Below are 18,943 nucleotides of genomic sequence, written 5' to 3' on the forward strand. Positions count from 1 at the left end.
TAGAGCAACCTCTAATGAAAGTGTGCAGGCCTCTTTTCTGGTTAGGTTGGTTCAGATATTGTGGCGCCCCTAATTATATTCATTTGAATTGCAAAGAACGTTAAACCGCTTTCAACGACAGCCCTTCTGTGCTCTTGTCGCTGACGACCTTTTGCGCCCTAATGCCTTAAAGGTAACGCTGTTTTATGGTCGCTTCGATAGTCGGGACCGCATTGCACCGACGTAGCCTAATCCGTAATTTTAAATTCCGGGTACAAAGATTCCGTTCGCTAAGCAGAAAGAGATATGCAGACAACTTAATACTTGAGCATAGTATGTGGAGCTATATCTAACAAAGGGTGAGTCGGTTAGTAACCTTGATACGTTAGAGCGCGAAGTAAACAAGGACATACGAATGCTAAACTGAATTTTTTGTGTTCCTTAATTGCGTGTCTTGCTCTAACGAGTACAAAATGCTTCGGAAAATTGAGGTCGAGAGCACTGATAACGGCACTAACTCTCGAAGAATAGGAGTATTTAAAGATAAACGTGCCGCTTGGTTTTAGGTGCTGCCATGTTCGGAATAGTCGTTCAAAGAATAATCAGCCAGGCTCTAAGAAGTAATTGTGGAAAGATAAATATGTAGCAAAAGAGGTTTAATCATTTGGAGCTCGTCTAAAATTCTTATTATTATGCATTAAGTGCTGAGTTCGGTCGATTTCAAATGAATGCATGATGCCAGTAAGAAATATAAGTGTTATTAAAAAATTTTCGTCTCATTAATTTTGTCTCTGTGTGTGATATTTGTTTGTTTGTTAGTCTCATTACTAAGAATATATGCAGTGACCTCCGTCATGTGTGCGACGGCATCCTGCGCACTTGATACATTATTTATCCAGCCAAAACTTATAACTGCATATTATCAGCTTTAGTAGGCAACTCTTGTTGCCAACGTGATATGTCGTCATAAAGGGAGCACACCAAAAATGGGATTGCTTGTACTGTGCAACCTAGCGGGTCAATTGGTGTTTTGAGTTTGATGGAAATTTCTTTTTGCCTACATCGTTTCTTTACTGTTTTAAAACTTTCTTCAAAGCTGGTTTCGAATAATGCATTTTGATTGCATAATCAGACTCAGTTCAACATAGTATATCTATGAAAGTCTATGCACTGTTCTCAGTATAACGGCAGATATAGAGGCTTGAAGGCACGTTACCGTTGTCTGGTGGCTAAAAACTTTACCCTGGAAGACAATAAGTGGGCAGGAACGTCGATACCTCCGGGAGTGTTCCTTGTGATGACATAGCCATCGACCCTCTGCCATGTTGTTACGAACACGTGGTTCGCCAGCTGGCTCGGGACCGGGCACCGCAGGAGGACTGGGTTGCCGGCAATGACATGCTTGTCCAAAAAGCGGATCTCGTAGTTGGTGTCCAGCACTGAAACCGAAAAGATACAAACTGTTGGTCGTACGCAACTGTAGTCGAGTTGAGGGAACTATTACGACATGTGTGAAATATAAAGTTTTTTTTTTTTTTTCGGAAAACCAATCCTCAACCGAATAAAATTCCGGAGTGGAAAAGCTATACTTATTATCAAAGATCCCCCTCGCGGTTCTCTATCCGGAAATCATTCGATATAAGTTTCCAGTGTAATTTATTCATGTCTGATATATTATTAACTTCAAAATTTGCGGCAATGATATCGCGTGCTTTGCATTCAACGAGCAAACACCGAACATGCAATAAAGCTGAACTTTGGGAGACTACGGATTGCTATTATTTCGAAATGAGCATGGATTAGAGATTACGTTTTCGTAGCGCAGTCAGCAATGCACATCTTCCAATACTGAAGGAAAATATTATCATGTTATTTAGATTAAAGTTTACCGCAGATGCTGCTAGGAGAATATCTTTGCGCTGCTTTCCTTCAGTTTGCGGCTTGCGTAGTCATATACTAAAAAAAAATTATCGTACTTCTCAAATTAGTTGCAGCTCTACGGGGGAGAGCCCCAATGTCACGGAGCTCTTCTTTGTAGCATCAACACAATAAATAAAGACATTAGTATTACAAGTACCACTGACTTGACGCATCAGAAACACAAAAAGCCAACGCTTAGAATCCTAGCAGGATAATCCCTTAAAGAGTTGTAACATAATTAGTGTCACTGAAAATCTGTTATGGCAGAAGAAACTGCTCCGAGACAGATATGCAAGTCATGCCAGTATTCCGCTCATACAAAACGACAAGCATCGAAGCGTCAAATTTAAAAATAAATACTGCTTAATACCCTTATTTTGCTTGATTTTAGAGAGCTGTGAATATTTGTTTTTCGTATGACGTTGTCCCGGCCTCAGTATACCCGCAGACGTTTTATTAAACAAGACAAGACGGGACCTCGCTACATATTGACGCCTGTCATTGCCTGGAAGCAAACAACTCACTCTAAACAACTCAGAAGGTACATTCAGTTTCGTCACTACTGCTTATAAAGATGCACTGGTAATGAACACTTGCGCTGCAGAGTCTAACAGATAGCAAGTTGAGCCATGATATACCATGCACTCTTTGGCACTATATAAGGGAGAATTCGACAGTGTGCGCCCTTGTGGACGCGCAATATTTGGCTATGAAGCATTCAATATTTACTTTTGCTTTTCCTCTAGGAATTATGCTTTGTCTCCTGCATTTTCCCTTTTTCAATGAAACAGAGAATAAATTAAGTTCCTCTATCACATCCACATAAAGGAAGCTGCTGACGCGCTGTGCAAACGTGCGCAATAGCAGGATTCAGGTATGAGCAGCATGCTGGCTGGAACTCACCAGCCAGCATGACGCAAGTAAGCGCAGCTTTGCCCGTTCTGCTATTTCTTGTGTTCCGTGGCGGCACATCTTTTCAGACAAAACGTTGCACTTAACTGGGAAAGAAATATTGACTGTCGTTGCCAAATGTTGGTATAACTACAATAATGGTTGCAATTAGTCTTTTACGTTCACGCCCTTTCCCACACATCGAGAACAAGTATGCTACCTGAGGACTGCTCGTTCACTGCCTTCGTTTAAACCTTGTTGTGACCAACTCTTGTGCATTCCAAGAAGAAAACCTAAAATCTGGCAATAATACCAAGAGCCACCGTTTGATGTGTCGTTTGCTGAGTGGCCACCCGCTCTTTAAGAATGTAATGCAGACAGCCAGAAACCAAAGGTTTGGTTTTTGGTTTTAGGGGGTTTAACATCCCGGAGCAACTCAGGCTTTGGAGGGCCCAGCAAATTTCTGCCACCTGGGATTCTTTAACGTGCACTAACATCGCACAGCACATGGGCGCCTTGCTTTTTCCCGCCATAGAAAAGCGGCCACCGAGACGGAAATCCGACCCCGCATCCCACAGAAAGGAAACAAAAAACGCCAGCAAACATTTTGTTTGGTTGCTCTCGTACGCAGCATCTGTCTGACGTTTTTCGCAATATATAAATTATTCACGGCTGCCTATCTGGCCTTGTTTGTTTTATCTTATCGTCTGGTGCAGGCGTACCACAATGTAGAGCACTAGTTTAAGCGAGCCTGTGTAAATTCCATGCGAACCAAGCAATCAAGCAATGCGCTCACAAGTTCCACGAGCAGCGTCAATGAATTTCCGTTATCCAAGGAGACAGGAGATAAAGGCACATCGAATTTACAAGTAAAGACTAATATAAAACAAATGCCTGCCTTCAAACCACCGCGAAACTATATGTAAAAAGGAGCCGCTAGGGTAAGCAACTGTGATGAAACTAATGTTTCCTTGTTTATTAACCAATTCGTTCTCCTCGGTCAGTAATCCGATCAGTCTGATTTCTTATTTCGCTATACGTTTACATAGCATAGTACCTCAGCATCATGATAAAATATGCATTCAACTACGTATTAAAGCCGTCAAAACGTTTCTCAACGTCAAGGCTGTGAATGCAAAGTTTTACAGATAACAACCAGGAAGCGATGTGCATCCCTAACGCGGCATGATACGGTTCGTCATCAAAATTACCATATTAACGCGGTAGCGTTAAGGGCTCCGTGTCGCAGAAAAGTCGTGTCGTCGTCGGCGGCCGCCGTCCCGCGTTGTCCGGCGTTGGCCGTGAGCGTATAATCCCAGAAGCATTAATAAAAAAAAAACGAGCAGGAAAAATCGCCGACCTGAGGAATCAGACGTGGGCCTCCAGGGTGCGAGACGAGCACTCTAACCACTCCGCCACGCCAGCTAGATGGTCTGAAATGGACAAAGGCGCATCTATTGATTGCGGTGTTGTCTCAGAAATGTCTTTTAGAGAAGTGTATTGTGGCGTATATTAATAATTATGAGCATGCAAATTACAGAATTACAGAACATGAAGTTAAGCGAGTGGCAAATTACTTTTCCGCTGTACTCCCTCTTCGCTTGGCGTGCACGTAGCGCCATCATGCGTGTGGCGCACGGAGTAAGATAGACAGGGCATGGCCTCCGAGATCTTCATCGCGCCGGCTCGGATCGGCAACGGTGTTGCCGACGAACTACGACTGCAACTTGAGGCCCGCGCGTTTCGGCAAGGTGGCTGGCAGCGCTTTTACGTCCCAGAATCACGTTTAAGAACAAGTAATTACCAATTACAAGAACAAGTAATGTCACCGACGCATTCGCGGTCTGTGTGCAGCGTAAAGTGCTGGACAAACTTACGGGTCATTTCGTAGATCGTTTCACACCAGGGATTCACCTGCTGCGGCTCCAAATTGTCCCTGTCGTTCGCAGCTCGAACGCGAACGTGGTCGATGAATAGCGATGGTCTCGAGCTGCGCTCTTCTGCTGCAGAGTCGTCGTCTGATGAGTGCGGCGAAGCGTCAGGCAGGGGAAAACTGACCGCCTGGTTTCGCGAGCATGACATCTCTTCAATGCAATGCTTGCCACCGTGCTTGCCACTTTCCGCCATGGTCCCCTCTGCAGGTGACGCACCAAGCCAGGAGAGAAAAAAGGCAAGATGACACACTGGCCACCGTTGGAAGACATCACCGGCGCGGCCACCTCCTCCCATTGGGAGACCCCTCCGCACTGCACACTAGCAAGTATATTCTAGGCACTATAACTAGGCGTCACTTTTCTGCTGCGGCGCTCCCTCCTAGTTCTTTCTTCCTCCATGTGCGGAGCGAGCATTGAGCAGGTCGCGCCTCTTGCGGCGGCAGAGAGCGTAACTTAAGGAGAAACGTTCCCATTGTTCCCGCGGCGATTGAGAAGGCCGTAAAAGAGCATGTGCTCTCCCTCGAGACCGGCTCCATTCAGTTATGCATACCTGCCAACTCTTACGAATTTTCCGTAAAATGTACGAATTTTGACCAGTCTTACGATTTTACGAATCTTGTGGGAAATTTTACGGAAAATGTTTTATTTTCGGGAAAAAAAAATGCGGACATTTATTATCATGGCCTCCGAGATAACAGCACACGCGCGGTAGGGTAATCTCGGAGGCCATCTATTATGGTACCTTTGGCGGCCACGAGAGGGCAACACATATTTGTGATATCATCATCAGCAGCTGCAAACGTTGTAGTGACTTCTATCGTCTACTCGGGGGAACACGAATCCATATCCAAAACCTAGTGGCTGTTCCTTTGTTCACGTGTTTGGACAACTTTGGTGTAGGCCTCTGTTTTTGCGTGATCTGCGGCCGCGTCCGACTCAGTGTGACTCTGAAGTTTTAGTAGCAGCGGTTTCGCAGTGCAATGGCGGGCTCAAAGCCGCGACAGCACTTCCAAGTATTTTTGAAGTCGTACACGGCAGAATTTCCGTGCTTCGTGCCGTCTAAGAAAGGAGAGAAGTTCGGATTTTGCACCACGTGTGCCTGTGATGTTAACATTTCACATGGTGGCAAGTCCGACATAAAGATCCACATCGCTTCGAAAAAGCACCAAGGATACGTGCGAGCCGCGGACAGCCAGCCGAGCCTGACAAGTTTTGTTCGCAGTGACAGCGACCTCGGTGTGATTCGTGCAGAATGCCATTTCACGGCGTTTTTAGTTGAACACAACATACCGCTCAGTGTCAGTGATCACGCTGGACCACTTTTCCGGAAAATGTTCCCCAAGTGCGAGGAAGCCAAACGCTACGCCTGTGGACGGACGAAGACAACGGCAATTGTTTGTGAAATGGCCGCGAACGCAGAGACTCCTTTGCTGGATGCCCTAAAAAAACAGGTATTTTCGATTGCTGTGGACGGAAGTAACAATAGGGATACGCAGCTTTACCCAATTGTTGCGACATACTTCGTTAAAGAGACCAGTAGAGTTGAAAGCCGCCTCCTTTGCCTCGGTACAATCCAAGGGGAAGCGACGGGTCAGAAAATTGGAAATCTGATTCTCGACGAAATGAAGTCCCGAAGTTTGCCTCTTGAAAACCTGTTGGCATTGTCTTCGGACAATGCCCATGTCATGATTGGCAAAAAAAAAAAACAGCGTTTCGACTGTATTGAGGGAGGCCCAACCAGCTTTGATCGGGGTTGGTTGCCCATGCCACCTCATCAACTTGGCCGCCCAAAAAGGAGCTGCATGTCTTCCTGTAAAGGTTGATGAGGCCTTGGTTGACATTTTTTTTTACTTAGAGAAAAGCTCAAAGCGGAAAGATCGACTAAAAGACTTTCAAAGATTGCATGACGTCGACGTCAGGAAGATGCTGAAGCATTCGCCGACACGTTGGCTGTCTTTGGGGAAGTGTTTGAAGAGGCTGCTGGACCAGTGGAAACCACCACTTAGCTTTTTCTTGAATGAAACAAAACAGTGTAATAAGCAGAGCATGTTTTTGGAGTCTTACCAGATTCCCAAGACTTCTCTACAAATCGCCAAGAATCCTGCGCCGGCCTCAAAGACTGCTGCACACCTTCCCAAGGCTGCTGCAGGTGTTGAAAAAAAAAGCACCGACTGTGATGGACCTTCACTAAAAAGAAAAGGAGTTCATTCTGCACCACAAGTAAAGAAACTTAAACTTCAATGCGAGGCATCTGCAGAAGCTAGCCACGTGACCCGTGAAGAGCGCCTGTTTTTTTTTTTTTGTCATCGGAGCTAAGCAGGGCATGCTGACTTTTTCTCCAAAATGTTATCCCTCTTTTTGAGAAGACAAACTGCCTACTTCAGTCGCAGGCTCCTCAGATTCATGTGCTCAGGGGCCTCTTGAACCGCCTTCTCGAGGATCTGTTGACTCGATTTGTGCGGCCAGGTGTTCTCAAGGGATGCCATTCATTGCCTGAAGTTGCCTACGGAGCGGTCGAGAATCAAAAAGATGATAAAGACATCGTCATTGGCATGACAGCAGCGGTGGCGTAGCGGTAGAACATCCGCCTCGCATGCAAGAGGACCGGGGTTCAAATCCCGGTGCCGCGCAATTCTCCACCGGATGACAAAAAAAAAAAAAAAAAATCCGCGTGTCGATGGAATTGCATATACAGGTTTGGGGTGCGACCTGATGCCGGTGAACACCTCCGGCAACGCACTCCCTCACCAGAACAGGAGTTGGCCACCCTGGTGCAGTAATTGGCCACAACCTCCTATGATAAGCTCCATAAAACCCCGGCCCTCAGTCACCAGCGGCTGCGGAACAACTGACCACGGCGGCGGTCAGACCTGTGACGCAGCAGGGGGTGCTAAGAAAGCCTGGCTCCGCTGGACAGGCCGCCATTGGAAACTGACACTGGCAACGTTTAATGCTAGAACCCTAGCTAGTGAAGCTAGTTTAGCAGTGCTGTTAGAGGAACTAGAGGGCATGAAATGGGATGTCATAGGGCTTAGTGAGGTTAGGAGGCCGAATGAGGCATATACTGTACTGAAGGATGGGCATGTACTGTGTTATCGAGGTTTACCAGAGAGGCGACAACTAGGAGTAGGTTTCCTTGTCAATAAGTATATAGCGGGTAATATAGATGAATTCTATAGTATTAATGAGAGGGTTGCAGGCATCGTAATTAGGCTTAATAAGCGGTATAAACTGAAGGTTGTACAGGCCTATGCACCTACATGTAGTTATGATGACCAGGCAGTTGAAAGCTTCTATGAAGATGTAGAATCGGCAATGCGAAAAGTAAAGACGCAGTATACTGTACTAATGGGCGACTTCAATGCCAAGGTAGGGAAAAAACAGGCGGGAGGCAAGGCAGTAGGTGACTATGGCATTGGTTCTAGGAATAGCAGGGGGGAGTTACTAGTTGAGTTTGCAGAGCGCAATAACTTACGAATCATGAATACCTTCTTCAGCAAACGGAAGAACCGAAAATGGACATGGAAAAGTCCTAACGGAGAGACTAAAAATGAAATCGACTTCATAATGTGTTCAACCCCCGCCATTGTGCAGGATGTAGAGGTAATCGGGAAAGTTCGATGTAGTGACCACAGGATGGTGAGGTCCCGAATTAGCCTAAATCTGAAGAAGGAGCGCAATAAATTAGTAAGAAAGAAACCCATCAACGAATTAGCGGTGAGGGGGAGGGCAGAAGAGTTCAGGATCTCGCTACAGAATAGGTATTCAGCTCAAACTGAGGATGGCGACATTACCCTAGAGGCAAGGAACAATAATTTCAGAGATATCATTACTGAGTGCGCGGTAGAAGTAGGCGGTAGGATAGTTAGAGAAGATACCGGTAAGCTGTCTAAGGAGACCAAAGATTTGATTAAGAAACGGCAGAGTATGAAAGCTTCCAATCCAACAGACCAGATCGAATTGGCCGAGATATCAAAGCTAATCAATAAGCGCAAGGTGGCCGATATAAGGAAGTATAACATGGAGAAAATTGAGCATGCTGTAAAGAACGGGGGAAGCCTTAAAGCGGTAAAGAAGAAATTGGGCATAGGCAAAAACCAGATGTATGCGATAAGGGACAAGGCGGGCAACGTCATCACTAATATGGACAAGATAGTCAAAGTAGCCGAGGAGTTCTATACAGATCTCTACAGTAGCCAAAGTAGTCAGGACCGTAATGAGATTGGCGGTAGGGAAAAACAGTCAGACGTTCCACCAGTGACGAAGGACGAGGTCAAGAAAGCACTAGAAACTATGAAAAGGGGGAAATCAGCTGGAGAGGATCAGATAACTACAGATTTGCTGAAGGACGGGGGGGATATCGTGCTAGAAAAACTGGCCACCCTGTATACGCAGTGCCTGGTGTCATCGACGGTACCGGAAGCATGGAAGAATGCAAACATTATCCTCATTCACAAGAAAGGGGACTCTAAGGACCTTAAAAATTACAGACCAATCAGCTTACTGTCTGTTACGTATAAGGTATTTACTAAGGTAATCGCTAATAGAATCAGGACAACCTTAGACTGCAATCAAGCAAAGGATCAAGCAGGGTTTCGGAAACGGTACTCTACTATCGATCATATCCATACCATCAATCAGGTGATAGAAAAATGCTCGGAATATAACCAGCCCTTATACATAGCATTCATTGATTACGAAAAAGCATTTGACTCAGTTGAAACCTCGGCGGTGATGCAGGCATTGCGAAATCAGGGGGTAGACGAGCCGTACGTGAAAGTGCTGGAAGATATATATAGTGGCTGCACAGCAACCATAGTTCTGCATAAAGAAAGTAACAAAATTCCCATAAAGAAAGGTGTTAGGCAAGGAGACACAATCTCCCCAGTACTATTCACAGCTTGTTTAGAGGAAGTATTCAGAGACTTGGAATGGGAGCAGTTAGGGATAAAGGTAGATGGAGAATACCTCAGTAATCTGCGATTTGCTGATGACATTGCCTTGCTAAGCAACTCGGGAGATGAACTGCAAATAATGATTGATGACCTAGACAGGAAAAGTAGAAAGGTAGGCTTGAAAATCAATATGCAGAAGACTAAGGTAATGTTCAACAGCCTCGGGAAGGAACAGGAGTTTACATTAGGTAGCGAAATACTGGAAGTAGTAGGCGAATATATCTACTTAGGACAGGTAGTAACCGCAGATCCGGACCATGAAAAGGAAATAACAAGAAGAATAAGATTGGGATGGACCGCATTTGGCAAGCACTCGCAGATTATGACTAGCAGCTTACCGGTATCGCTCAAGAGGAAAGTATACAACAGTTGCATCTTGCCTGTACTCACCTATGGGGCTGAAACGTGGAGGCTAACCAAGAGAGTTCTACTTAAGTTGAGGACAACCCAGAGGGCTATGGAACGAAAAATGGTAGGGGTAACATTAAGAGATAGAAAGCGTGCAGAGTGGGTCAGAGAAATAACTCAAGTTAACGATCTTCTAGTGGAAATTAAGAAGAAGAAATGGACATGGGCAGGACATGTAGTGCGAAGAGAGGATAACCGATGGTCGCTGAGGGTAACAAACTGGATTCCAAGGGAAGGAAAGCGTAGCAGGGGGCGGCAGAAAGTTAGGTGGGCGGATGAGATTAAGAAGTTCGCAGGGGTCAAGTGGATGCAGCTAGCACAGAACCGGGTTAAGTGGAGAGATATGGGAGAGGCCTTCGCCCTGCAGTGGGTATAATCAGGCTGATGATGATGATGATGATGAATTACCAAACAGTCATGCTTTGGACAAGTTAACGAGTGTTGTATCATGTGAACTACGTCTTTGTGTCATTCAAAAGCGCGACAAGTAAATGAGTAGACGGTGCGAACGGGACGCGAGAACGCTATCGCGTTCCATTGTTAAAGGCGAAGCTTAAGCGTCCTCCAAGTTTTACTTCTTGTCTGTGAAAGAGCACGCCTTCTCAGGAGACCTAAACATATGCAAGTGTATTACGCGCCCAGTGACCTGATTACAATAAAAGTCTGGGATTGAAGCGGCCCTCATTCTTGCGTCATGAGTCGTTATCACAAACGTGTTGCGCCCTTTTGGCGGCTGGATGGTTGGATAATTTTACAAATGCTCACGTAGCGGCTTTTATTTACGCACGCAATACTGCAACCCGGAAGCAAAGCAGTCTTTCGTTGCTTGAGGGGTCATAACGGCTGCAGGTTACATGAAATATGGTTCGGCAGACCTTGCCTGTGAGAAGAGATAAAGCACAATGCCGATGCTTTCTGGAAACAAAGAATGTTATTCGTCTGAAAAAAGTAATATATAGCTTTTAGTGTTCGCTGCAGGCAATGGTAGGTATCAGAATTGATCGCACGAGGACAAAGAGAAGCAAGTAAGGCGTTCCGATAGTCCACGGAGAAAGGCCGACCGTAATTTCGAAATGAATACATTTGATTATCAGTTACTTTAGCTCGTATTTATGCGTAAAGGAAAATAATGGTACTAATAAACCCGTCGGCATGCTTCAAGGATTCTTTCGTAGGTAGGGAGTCCCGGTCTTGAATAATACCATGGTTTCAGCGACGTATTGGTAAGTTAGCCGCAAGAGATTCTTTCGCGTAGTCTTCTCAGTCTGACAGCAGTTTCTCATCTTCGATATTATTTTAGCATGTGCCGAAAAGTCCGCAATTTAATAAAAATGAGACTAATGGGGGTAGAAGAAAAGATGCGGGTGATGGCAGTCTCACAGCATGAGCTCTGATCATTGGTCTGGAACTCGCATGTTCATGCATTTCCACGTTTGGCTTTGAGCCGAGAGACAGTAGTGCAGGCCTCAGTAAATATCACCCACTCGTGGTTCTTAAGCGTGCACTGACTATGAGACTTTTAGCAACTGCTCCATCGAAGCTTGGTTACACAGTCTCGCCGTGGATGTGGTGCGCGGCGGTCTGAGTGCATCAACGCTTCGACGCCGGCTGATGCCATTGGAGTTCTCCTGGAAGCGTATGCACACGTTCAGTGAGCTGAGGCAGGCGTACCGGATCTGTAGCAGTTTAAGGGTCTTGTGGTCTGATGGACTGTGTTGGTGAGCTAGTAATGGTGGCAGTGTTGCCGTTCTGAATAATGAGGCCCAGTATATGCACCTTATCAACCTCGGAAATTTTTTTACCATCGACGTTGACTCGGATTTTGGGTAGTGCGGCACATCCAAGGATATAAGGGTAGCGTTTCTGATTTAGTCGATGAATAGACGAGACCCACCGCCGTGGCGTGCGTCGTGACGATGTCAGCCCCAGCCTGGAGGGTGTCCTTCATTAGGCCGACATTACCAGTGGATGTCCAAAGTGTAGGGCCATCAGTATAGAATGAGTGGGAAGTAGGGGGTGATAGTGAGGGCTTTCGCTACCAGAGTGGGTTTAATATTGAAAAGCAATGGAGGGTGGACCGTTTGCAACTACACCACCGCCACCCTCGGCCAAATCATTCGCCAGTGTCTTAAACAATTCTTGCTTCATCTCACATTCATGCGCTTGCCAGAAATTTTATGGGCTAGAGCTGAATTCGTCGCGCCAGGTTCCGCCCAATGTAGCGCCGAAGGTTAGTGATCAGATAAAAAGAACACGGTTTCTAAGTTGCTGCGGGAAAGTGACCGGAAATGAAAACATTTGCACAGCTAAGCTCACGGGTTAAGTGCATCAATCAACATGAACTTATTAGTGCCAAAGCACTCGAACGGTCACCGCCAGCGACCAGAGAAAGAGAAAGAAAGATAGAGAGTTTTCTCCGATGGTAATTTTCTCGAGTTTCTCAGCCACCCCAGGAAGCTGCCAGGTGAAGTCAGTCGGCGACCTCTTGCGTAGGCGGCTGGTGAGAACATCTTCGAATTGTTCAAGCCAGGGAGATGAGACGAGACCTGCCGTAGGATTATGTGGGTTAAAGTGGCAGGCTCGCCGTAACGTTGGGTGTATGGATTTACTATGTCGGAAAATTCGCATAAAATATCGAGCGAAGACGAGGAATTTGGCCGCGACCACGCTTGCCGCTTCCGCCATGCGGTAGAGTGTTCTCGGCTAAGCGAAACGCGCGGATGAAGCAGCATTGCTCCCGCTACAATTAAAAATTGGTCCGAGCTTGATACATATCTCTGTGGCAACCGCATTCGAGAACCCGTCAGCAGCTCAGCTGACAAAACCTCGAGCATATCGTGAGCAGCCCGTTCCTCGGGATGGCCGAATAGGTCGGGATCCATACCTGATTCACTTCCTTCCTGTGTTTTGGCATCATGCAAATACGTTTGTATGTAGTTATGGCGACAAGACCCCTCCCAAAGTTCTAAAGGACCGTGTTGGACTCACTTTGAATGGTTGTGATACCATTCTGAGCGATTCCTACCTCTACGGCGGCCTCTTTAGCCTCTTCCACTCGACCCGTGAGCACCGTAGCCTACCGTGCGGGATTCTCAGCGCGCTCACAGAGAAAGCGTCTTTGCCTGTAATGTATTGTGCGGCACCAACATACGTGGCCAGATCATCCTCTAATACGTTTTGTCTAACGTCTTTGCCCTGCCCACTCTCCTTTCATGGCGATCCACTGCAGGTTCTTTAGGAGTGGCTTGACCCGAATGCATTCCTGTATCTTTGCCGGTAAAATCATCTGGCTTCAAGGGTCCTCATCCGTTGTGCCTAAACTTCTCAACATGAAAAGCCCCGGCTGTCTACCTGAGCCGCTACCTTTGCGATGTCACTTCTGCCTCAGTGAGCTGTTCGAGGGTGTTGTGGACCCCAAGAGACGGACGGCACGAGGAGTTGTATTTCTGGAGAGGTCGAGAGCTGTTTCGTAAGCCTGCCTTATTAGACAATTATACTTTTCACTGACTTCTATCATTAGTCAAAGTTAGGTTTGGCATACACGCGCTGACTCAAGAAAAAAGCCTGAATAAGCCGACATGCGTCGCACTCTCTCATATCTTGTAGCCACGCACTTAATGATCCGTATGGCCGGATAGATCGAGGTCGACAACCTGTCCGGGGTTACCTTGTTGATCGTATAAATATCCCAAGCACTCGTATCCACGACGAAACACAGATCGATAGTAACTGCGATTGACCAGACTGTTCATCACCTCTTGTGAATTCGCACTAAAAACCATAGGAGTGTATTCGAACAATTCGGGTACAGTAGTCGAGCATGTTAAACCTTAACCGACTGCGAGGGATTCTTTCGATCGTTATAGCAATGTTTAAGCAATGTTGAGCATCCGCCATTACGCACGGCGTATGAAGAATGACGCCACAAACCAGTTGCCCTCGCGATCAGGAGCGCCGTTGCACCGGAGATGATTGCGGACGCCTCGGCATTTGAAGCGGCAGCGTGAGGAGGGCTTCACATATGTAGATTCGAAATACCAGCTTCCCGTTTCACACTTCTGCCGGTTAAACGCGGGCATTCCGCAAAACCTACAGAAGACTTAACTTAGTTCAGCACGGAATATCGAGCAACAGCAGGGCGTTTTAACAGGACTCTTTGCTGTCTAAATTATTAAACGTTACTTTGCTGTGTTAATCAGACGGCAATGCAAAAGTAGTCAAGCGTCCTAACTACTGCTGCAGATACACCAGGTACATTTTTTTATATAAGCTAGATTTTGGGGAAAGGCAGGCACAATGTACCTTTTGGTGGACACCTACACCTAATCGGGTGAAGGTCACACGGCATATTGGAAGATCAAGCGGCCTGATATTTTTGGGAAAAGAAGCATAATATCTTTGTCCTGTGGACCTTTGAAGGTCAACGGCTAGCCCATGCTGACAATATGCATTGGTTTATAGGAAAGGAAAGCACAGTGTTTTTCACATCTTTCTCCGTGAACACTTGAATCGTATAGCAACAGTTTGTCCTCCTTATTTTTCACTTCAAGGTCAAGTGAAAATTCACGTTGACTGACCTGAGGTGCACAGTGAAGCTCTCCCTTCAAAATTTGTTGTCGCCAACGGAAATCGGACCAACGTCCCTCCGATCCCCAGCCGAACGCTCAAGCCACTAACGTAAACTACAGCATCGTAATTAACGTTAACTACAGCCTGCCGTCTCGATTTGGCGTCAGTATGAGTGGGATTGAATGACCATCCCCAAAATCCTGATCTGATCTACCTTTGGCACCGGTTTACCCTCCACCTGAATATGAAACTCCCCACTATTCTTGCCGCGGAGGTACTTTGGGTTATAAACGAACAACTCAGATTTATGCGGGGAGCACGAAAGTCCCCTTTTAGCCGCGTAATCGACAATGATGTCGGTCGCTGCCTGCAGGCGTTCCTCCGTACTCGCATCACTCCCTTGATTAATCCAGAGGTTAGTATTGTCCGCATACATGCTAAAATTTAGCCCCTTGATTTTGTTAAGTTTACCCGGGAGGCCTCTCATTGCCACATTGAATAGGAAAGGCGATAGCACTGAGCCTTGCGGTGTGCCTTTGCTTCCTAAATCTATCGTAGGAGATTCTAAATTTTGAAATATCATGCAGGCTTTTCTGCCCGATAAGAAGTCTTTTATGTAGTTGTACGTTCTCTCCCCTACTCCGAGCATTTCTAGCCCTTCGAGGATAGCCTCGTGCCTGACATTGTCGAAGGCCTTGGTGAGGTCTAGGCCCAGGATCACTTTGGCGTCTCTCGATCGCGAGTCTATGATATCATGCTTTAGTCGGAGCATTACGTTCTGCGTGCACAAGTGTGGTCGGAAACCGACCATTTCGTGCGGCCACATGTTGTTTTGCTCCATGAAGCACGTTAATCTCGTCTGTATTACGTGCTCCAGCAACTTCCCTACGCATGAGGTAAGGGAAATCGGTCTCAAATTTTCCAATTGCGGGGGTTTTCCCGGTTTGGGTATTAGTATTATGTTTGCCGTTTTCCACTGATCTGGCAACTGGCTCGTTTCCCAAACTTTTCCAATGAATTCCGTTAGTAGACTAATAGAGTCATCGTCCAGATTCCTTAGCATTTTATTGGTGATCCCATCGGGGCCCGGGGCTGATTTAGTTTTTAGTCTTACAATTCCCGCCCTTACCTCTGCTTCCGTGATGGGGGCGTCAAGCGCCTCATTGGGCGTGCCACCGTAGCTCGGGAGTGGGAAACGCTGGTTGTCTGCAACATACGTTTTTACTAACTTATTCATAAACGCCGCATCGTCTCCTTCAAAGGCGTGTCTGACTTTTGCCAATCTTATTCGCGATTGAGTTTTTAAATTTGTTGGGTCCAGCAGATGCCGGAGCATGCCTCACGTTTTGGAGAGATTCATGCCTCCCTCCATTTCGTCGCATCTGCTGAGCCAGTTTTGTTCGCACAATTTGATCGCGTAGCTTTCAATTTCGTTGTTATGCCTCGCGATTCGTCTTCTAAGATTCTTGTTCCACTTTTGTTTCTTCAGCCTGCGTTCCATGCTTTGTTTGGCGTCCCACATGTGCAGCAGTCGGCTATCTGCTATACCAGGAGCGTCGTCTCCTACCAGCGTCAATTAGCAAGTTACGCGATGCAAACCCTCGGGCTCTTGAGGAGGGTCGCCACTAAAGGAAGAAGCCTCAAGGAGAGAAATTTACTAAAACTAATCCAGGCATATGTAATAAGCAGAATCAGTTACGCCACGCCCTACCTGGACATCAAGGCCGGCGAAAAAGAGAAGTTAGACTGCCTGATTCGAAAATGCGTTAAGAAGGCGCTAGGACTGCCCATCGGTACCTCGAGCGAACGACTGCTCGAACTCGAGGTGCATAACACGTGGGCAGAATTGGCGGAGGCAGTGCAAGTCTCCCAATTAGAGAGACTAAGCACGACCGAGACGGGCAGGGTAATCCTTGCAAAAGTAGGCCTCAACCCAGACAGGGTAGTTCAAAAAAAGTCACAATTAATAGTGAAATCAGGAATGCCTTGGTAGTCCCCCCCCTTCCCTAGGAATATGCATCCAGAATTTAATGTCGAAAGAAGGGCCAAACGAGCCGAAGCTCTATAGAGCCACGGTTCAAGAACATGGGAGCAAAGGAAGTAGTCTATGTTGATGAGGCAAGTGGCAGAACAGGTGCGGCGGTAGCTTCGGTAGTCGATGGCCGAGGGGCACCGGTATCCGCGGCAGCCATCAGAGACCGCAACATAGAGGCTGCGGAGGAAGTTGCGATAGCGCTAGCTTGCGTAGGAACAGAAGCCAAGTTCATAATTAGCGACAGCAAAACTGCCATTCAAAATTTTGGGAAGGGGAGGATATCGCCGGAGGCGACCAAAATCCTCACCCAAAGAACGATAAATAGGAAAATTCAGTTAATTTGGACACCCACTCACGCTGCCGTCCCTGGTAACGAGGCGGCTCACGAGCTAGCCCGAGCTCTCTACTTCCGGGTAGCCGTCGAGCCCCCCGAACACTGGGCATACGACGAGCGTCTGCAAAATTACGGGGAAATCATCGACCATTATAGATTGGAACGTAGACTGGTACCCCCGCCAGATGTTCGACTAAATAATAGAGAAGCTGTCGCGTGGAGGCGGCTACAAACTAATACGTTCATGAACCCGGTCTGGGCGTTTCACGCGCTACCAGACCTTAGGGACAATGATATCTGCAAACACTGTGGGGCGATAGGGACCCTCGACCACATAATTTGGGAGTGCCCACAATCTCCAGGGATAGGGCAAAATATTACAAGTAGAGAAGCCTCGGATACCCTGCTGGGAAGCGCGGACCCTGCGATCCAGCACCGCACCGTCCATCTGGCGGAAGAGGCCGCAACAAGCCAAGGGCAACCTACCAGCCTCTAATCCGCGGGCGCACGACTCCCCGTTTCCGATTGAATTAAAAGTTGTACAACCAATCAGTATAAGTGTGCGTGCCGCCGCGGAGAGCTGTGGCAGAAGCGGGCTCGGCCACCATCGCGACTTTTCGGAGAAAGTGGAAGGGAGGCATCCCAGAAGTGCACGCCGCAGTAGATAGGTGTAAAGATGGTAATGGCAACCTCGCGCATGCGCGGTACTGCGCGCTAGCTCTGCTTTCTAACGTGATATGATGTGATGGGTCGCGCGCTATTCGGTCAATGTATTTGATGCGAGTAATTATAAGGCGATGCATTCTCAGCATCGTATCTGTAGTCATGGTTATTATTTTGGTGCCGAATCGATAGCATTGACAGTTCTGCTGAAATTCCACGCTGTTTTTGACGATCCGATAATTGTTACAGATGAAAGAAACCTACAAAATAAACAATGAAACCAGCATCTTGCCGTATATTAATAGAGATACCGCTCGAAATTCGGTACGGTATGAATGCAACGACTAAGTATGAATAAAAAAAACAGTGCTGTCAAATAAACACTAGAGTAGAACTATCCCCAAATGATTTCACGTCGTCGCTCTTAAAAGGTTATGATCGCTCCGCACAATTATTGGGTGATTTGTATCAAACTTGTGACACAACCGTTTTTTCGCAGTGTTCGGGATAGCGGCAATTTAGCTTCCCATTTGGCGTGAAATTTGCTAGTCAAGTTAAAGGCTAGTTTAGGTGAAGGGTTGTGCAACCTCCTCTCGCACGATATTAATTTTATCCAAAATTTTCTGCGTTTGTTTAACTCCCTGCGTTCTCTTTTTGAGCACAAGGCTGGGGGTGAAAAGTTTCTTGTCTTTCGCTGGACATCTCAAAGGCACCGTGAGACGAGACACACTTGCCATGGCAGATAAGAAAAACACTTTATCTTGGTACACCGTGAGATTACGGTTGCTGTCTCACCAGCATTCACCACATTTGGCGATGAGTACCTGTCATTGTTCAGACGCCTCCGTCAAAACGAATGCGCCACCAGACCAGCAGGCCTCTAGCATAGAAGATGCGTATTGAACAGCTTTTTCGAGTCTCGGTCAGCCGTGCTGCATGGGGACAGTGAGCCTACATTCGTCCCAGTTAACAATGCATCCATCTATCCAGTATGTGCGGACGCGTCGGGGTTTGAGTAAGCCGCAGAGTACCGAGCATAACAAATCTCGTTGCCATCACACTGCTTAAGCCGTACAATAGAACGACGATAAGACAGCACCTGAATTAAACCGATTTCATGCTTGCATCTACACCCAATTGTGATAGAGGCAGTCATTTTTTCTTTCATGGTTTTATTTATTACGCTTTAATCACGGGATGCATGGCGTCACACTATGATAACAGCAGAGTGGCTTCAGTGCCTCAGGACTCTTAC

At 46.7% G+C, this 18,943-nt stretch overlaps 1 protein-coding gene across 1 annotated transcript in view; it reads right to left on the reverse strand.

Moving 5' to 3' along the window:
• The window catches only part of LOC146190237 (cell adhesion molecule Dscam1-like), a 217,897-nt gene that overhangs the window by 96,086 nt on the left and 102,868 nt on the right, over positions 1-18,943 (reverse strand). Inside the window, exon 2 of the mRNA XM_084599752.1 lies at positions 1,257-1,418. Within this exon, the coding sequence (XP_084455878.1) occupies positions 1,257-1,418 (162 nt within the window). The remainder of the gene's footprint in view (positions 1-1,256; positions 1,419-18,943) is intronic.

The sequence above is a fragment of the Amblyomma maculatum genome, chromosome 4 (assembly GCF_055883805.1).
Source record: "Amblyomma maculatum isolate TAMU_Amacu chromosome 4, ASM5588380v1, whole genome shotgun sequence".
In the NCBI taxonomy this organism is placed as follows: domain Eukaryota; kingdom Metazoa; phylum Arthropoda; class Arachnida; order Ixodida; family Ixodidae; genus Amblyomma; species Amblyomma maculatum.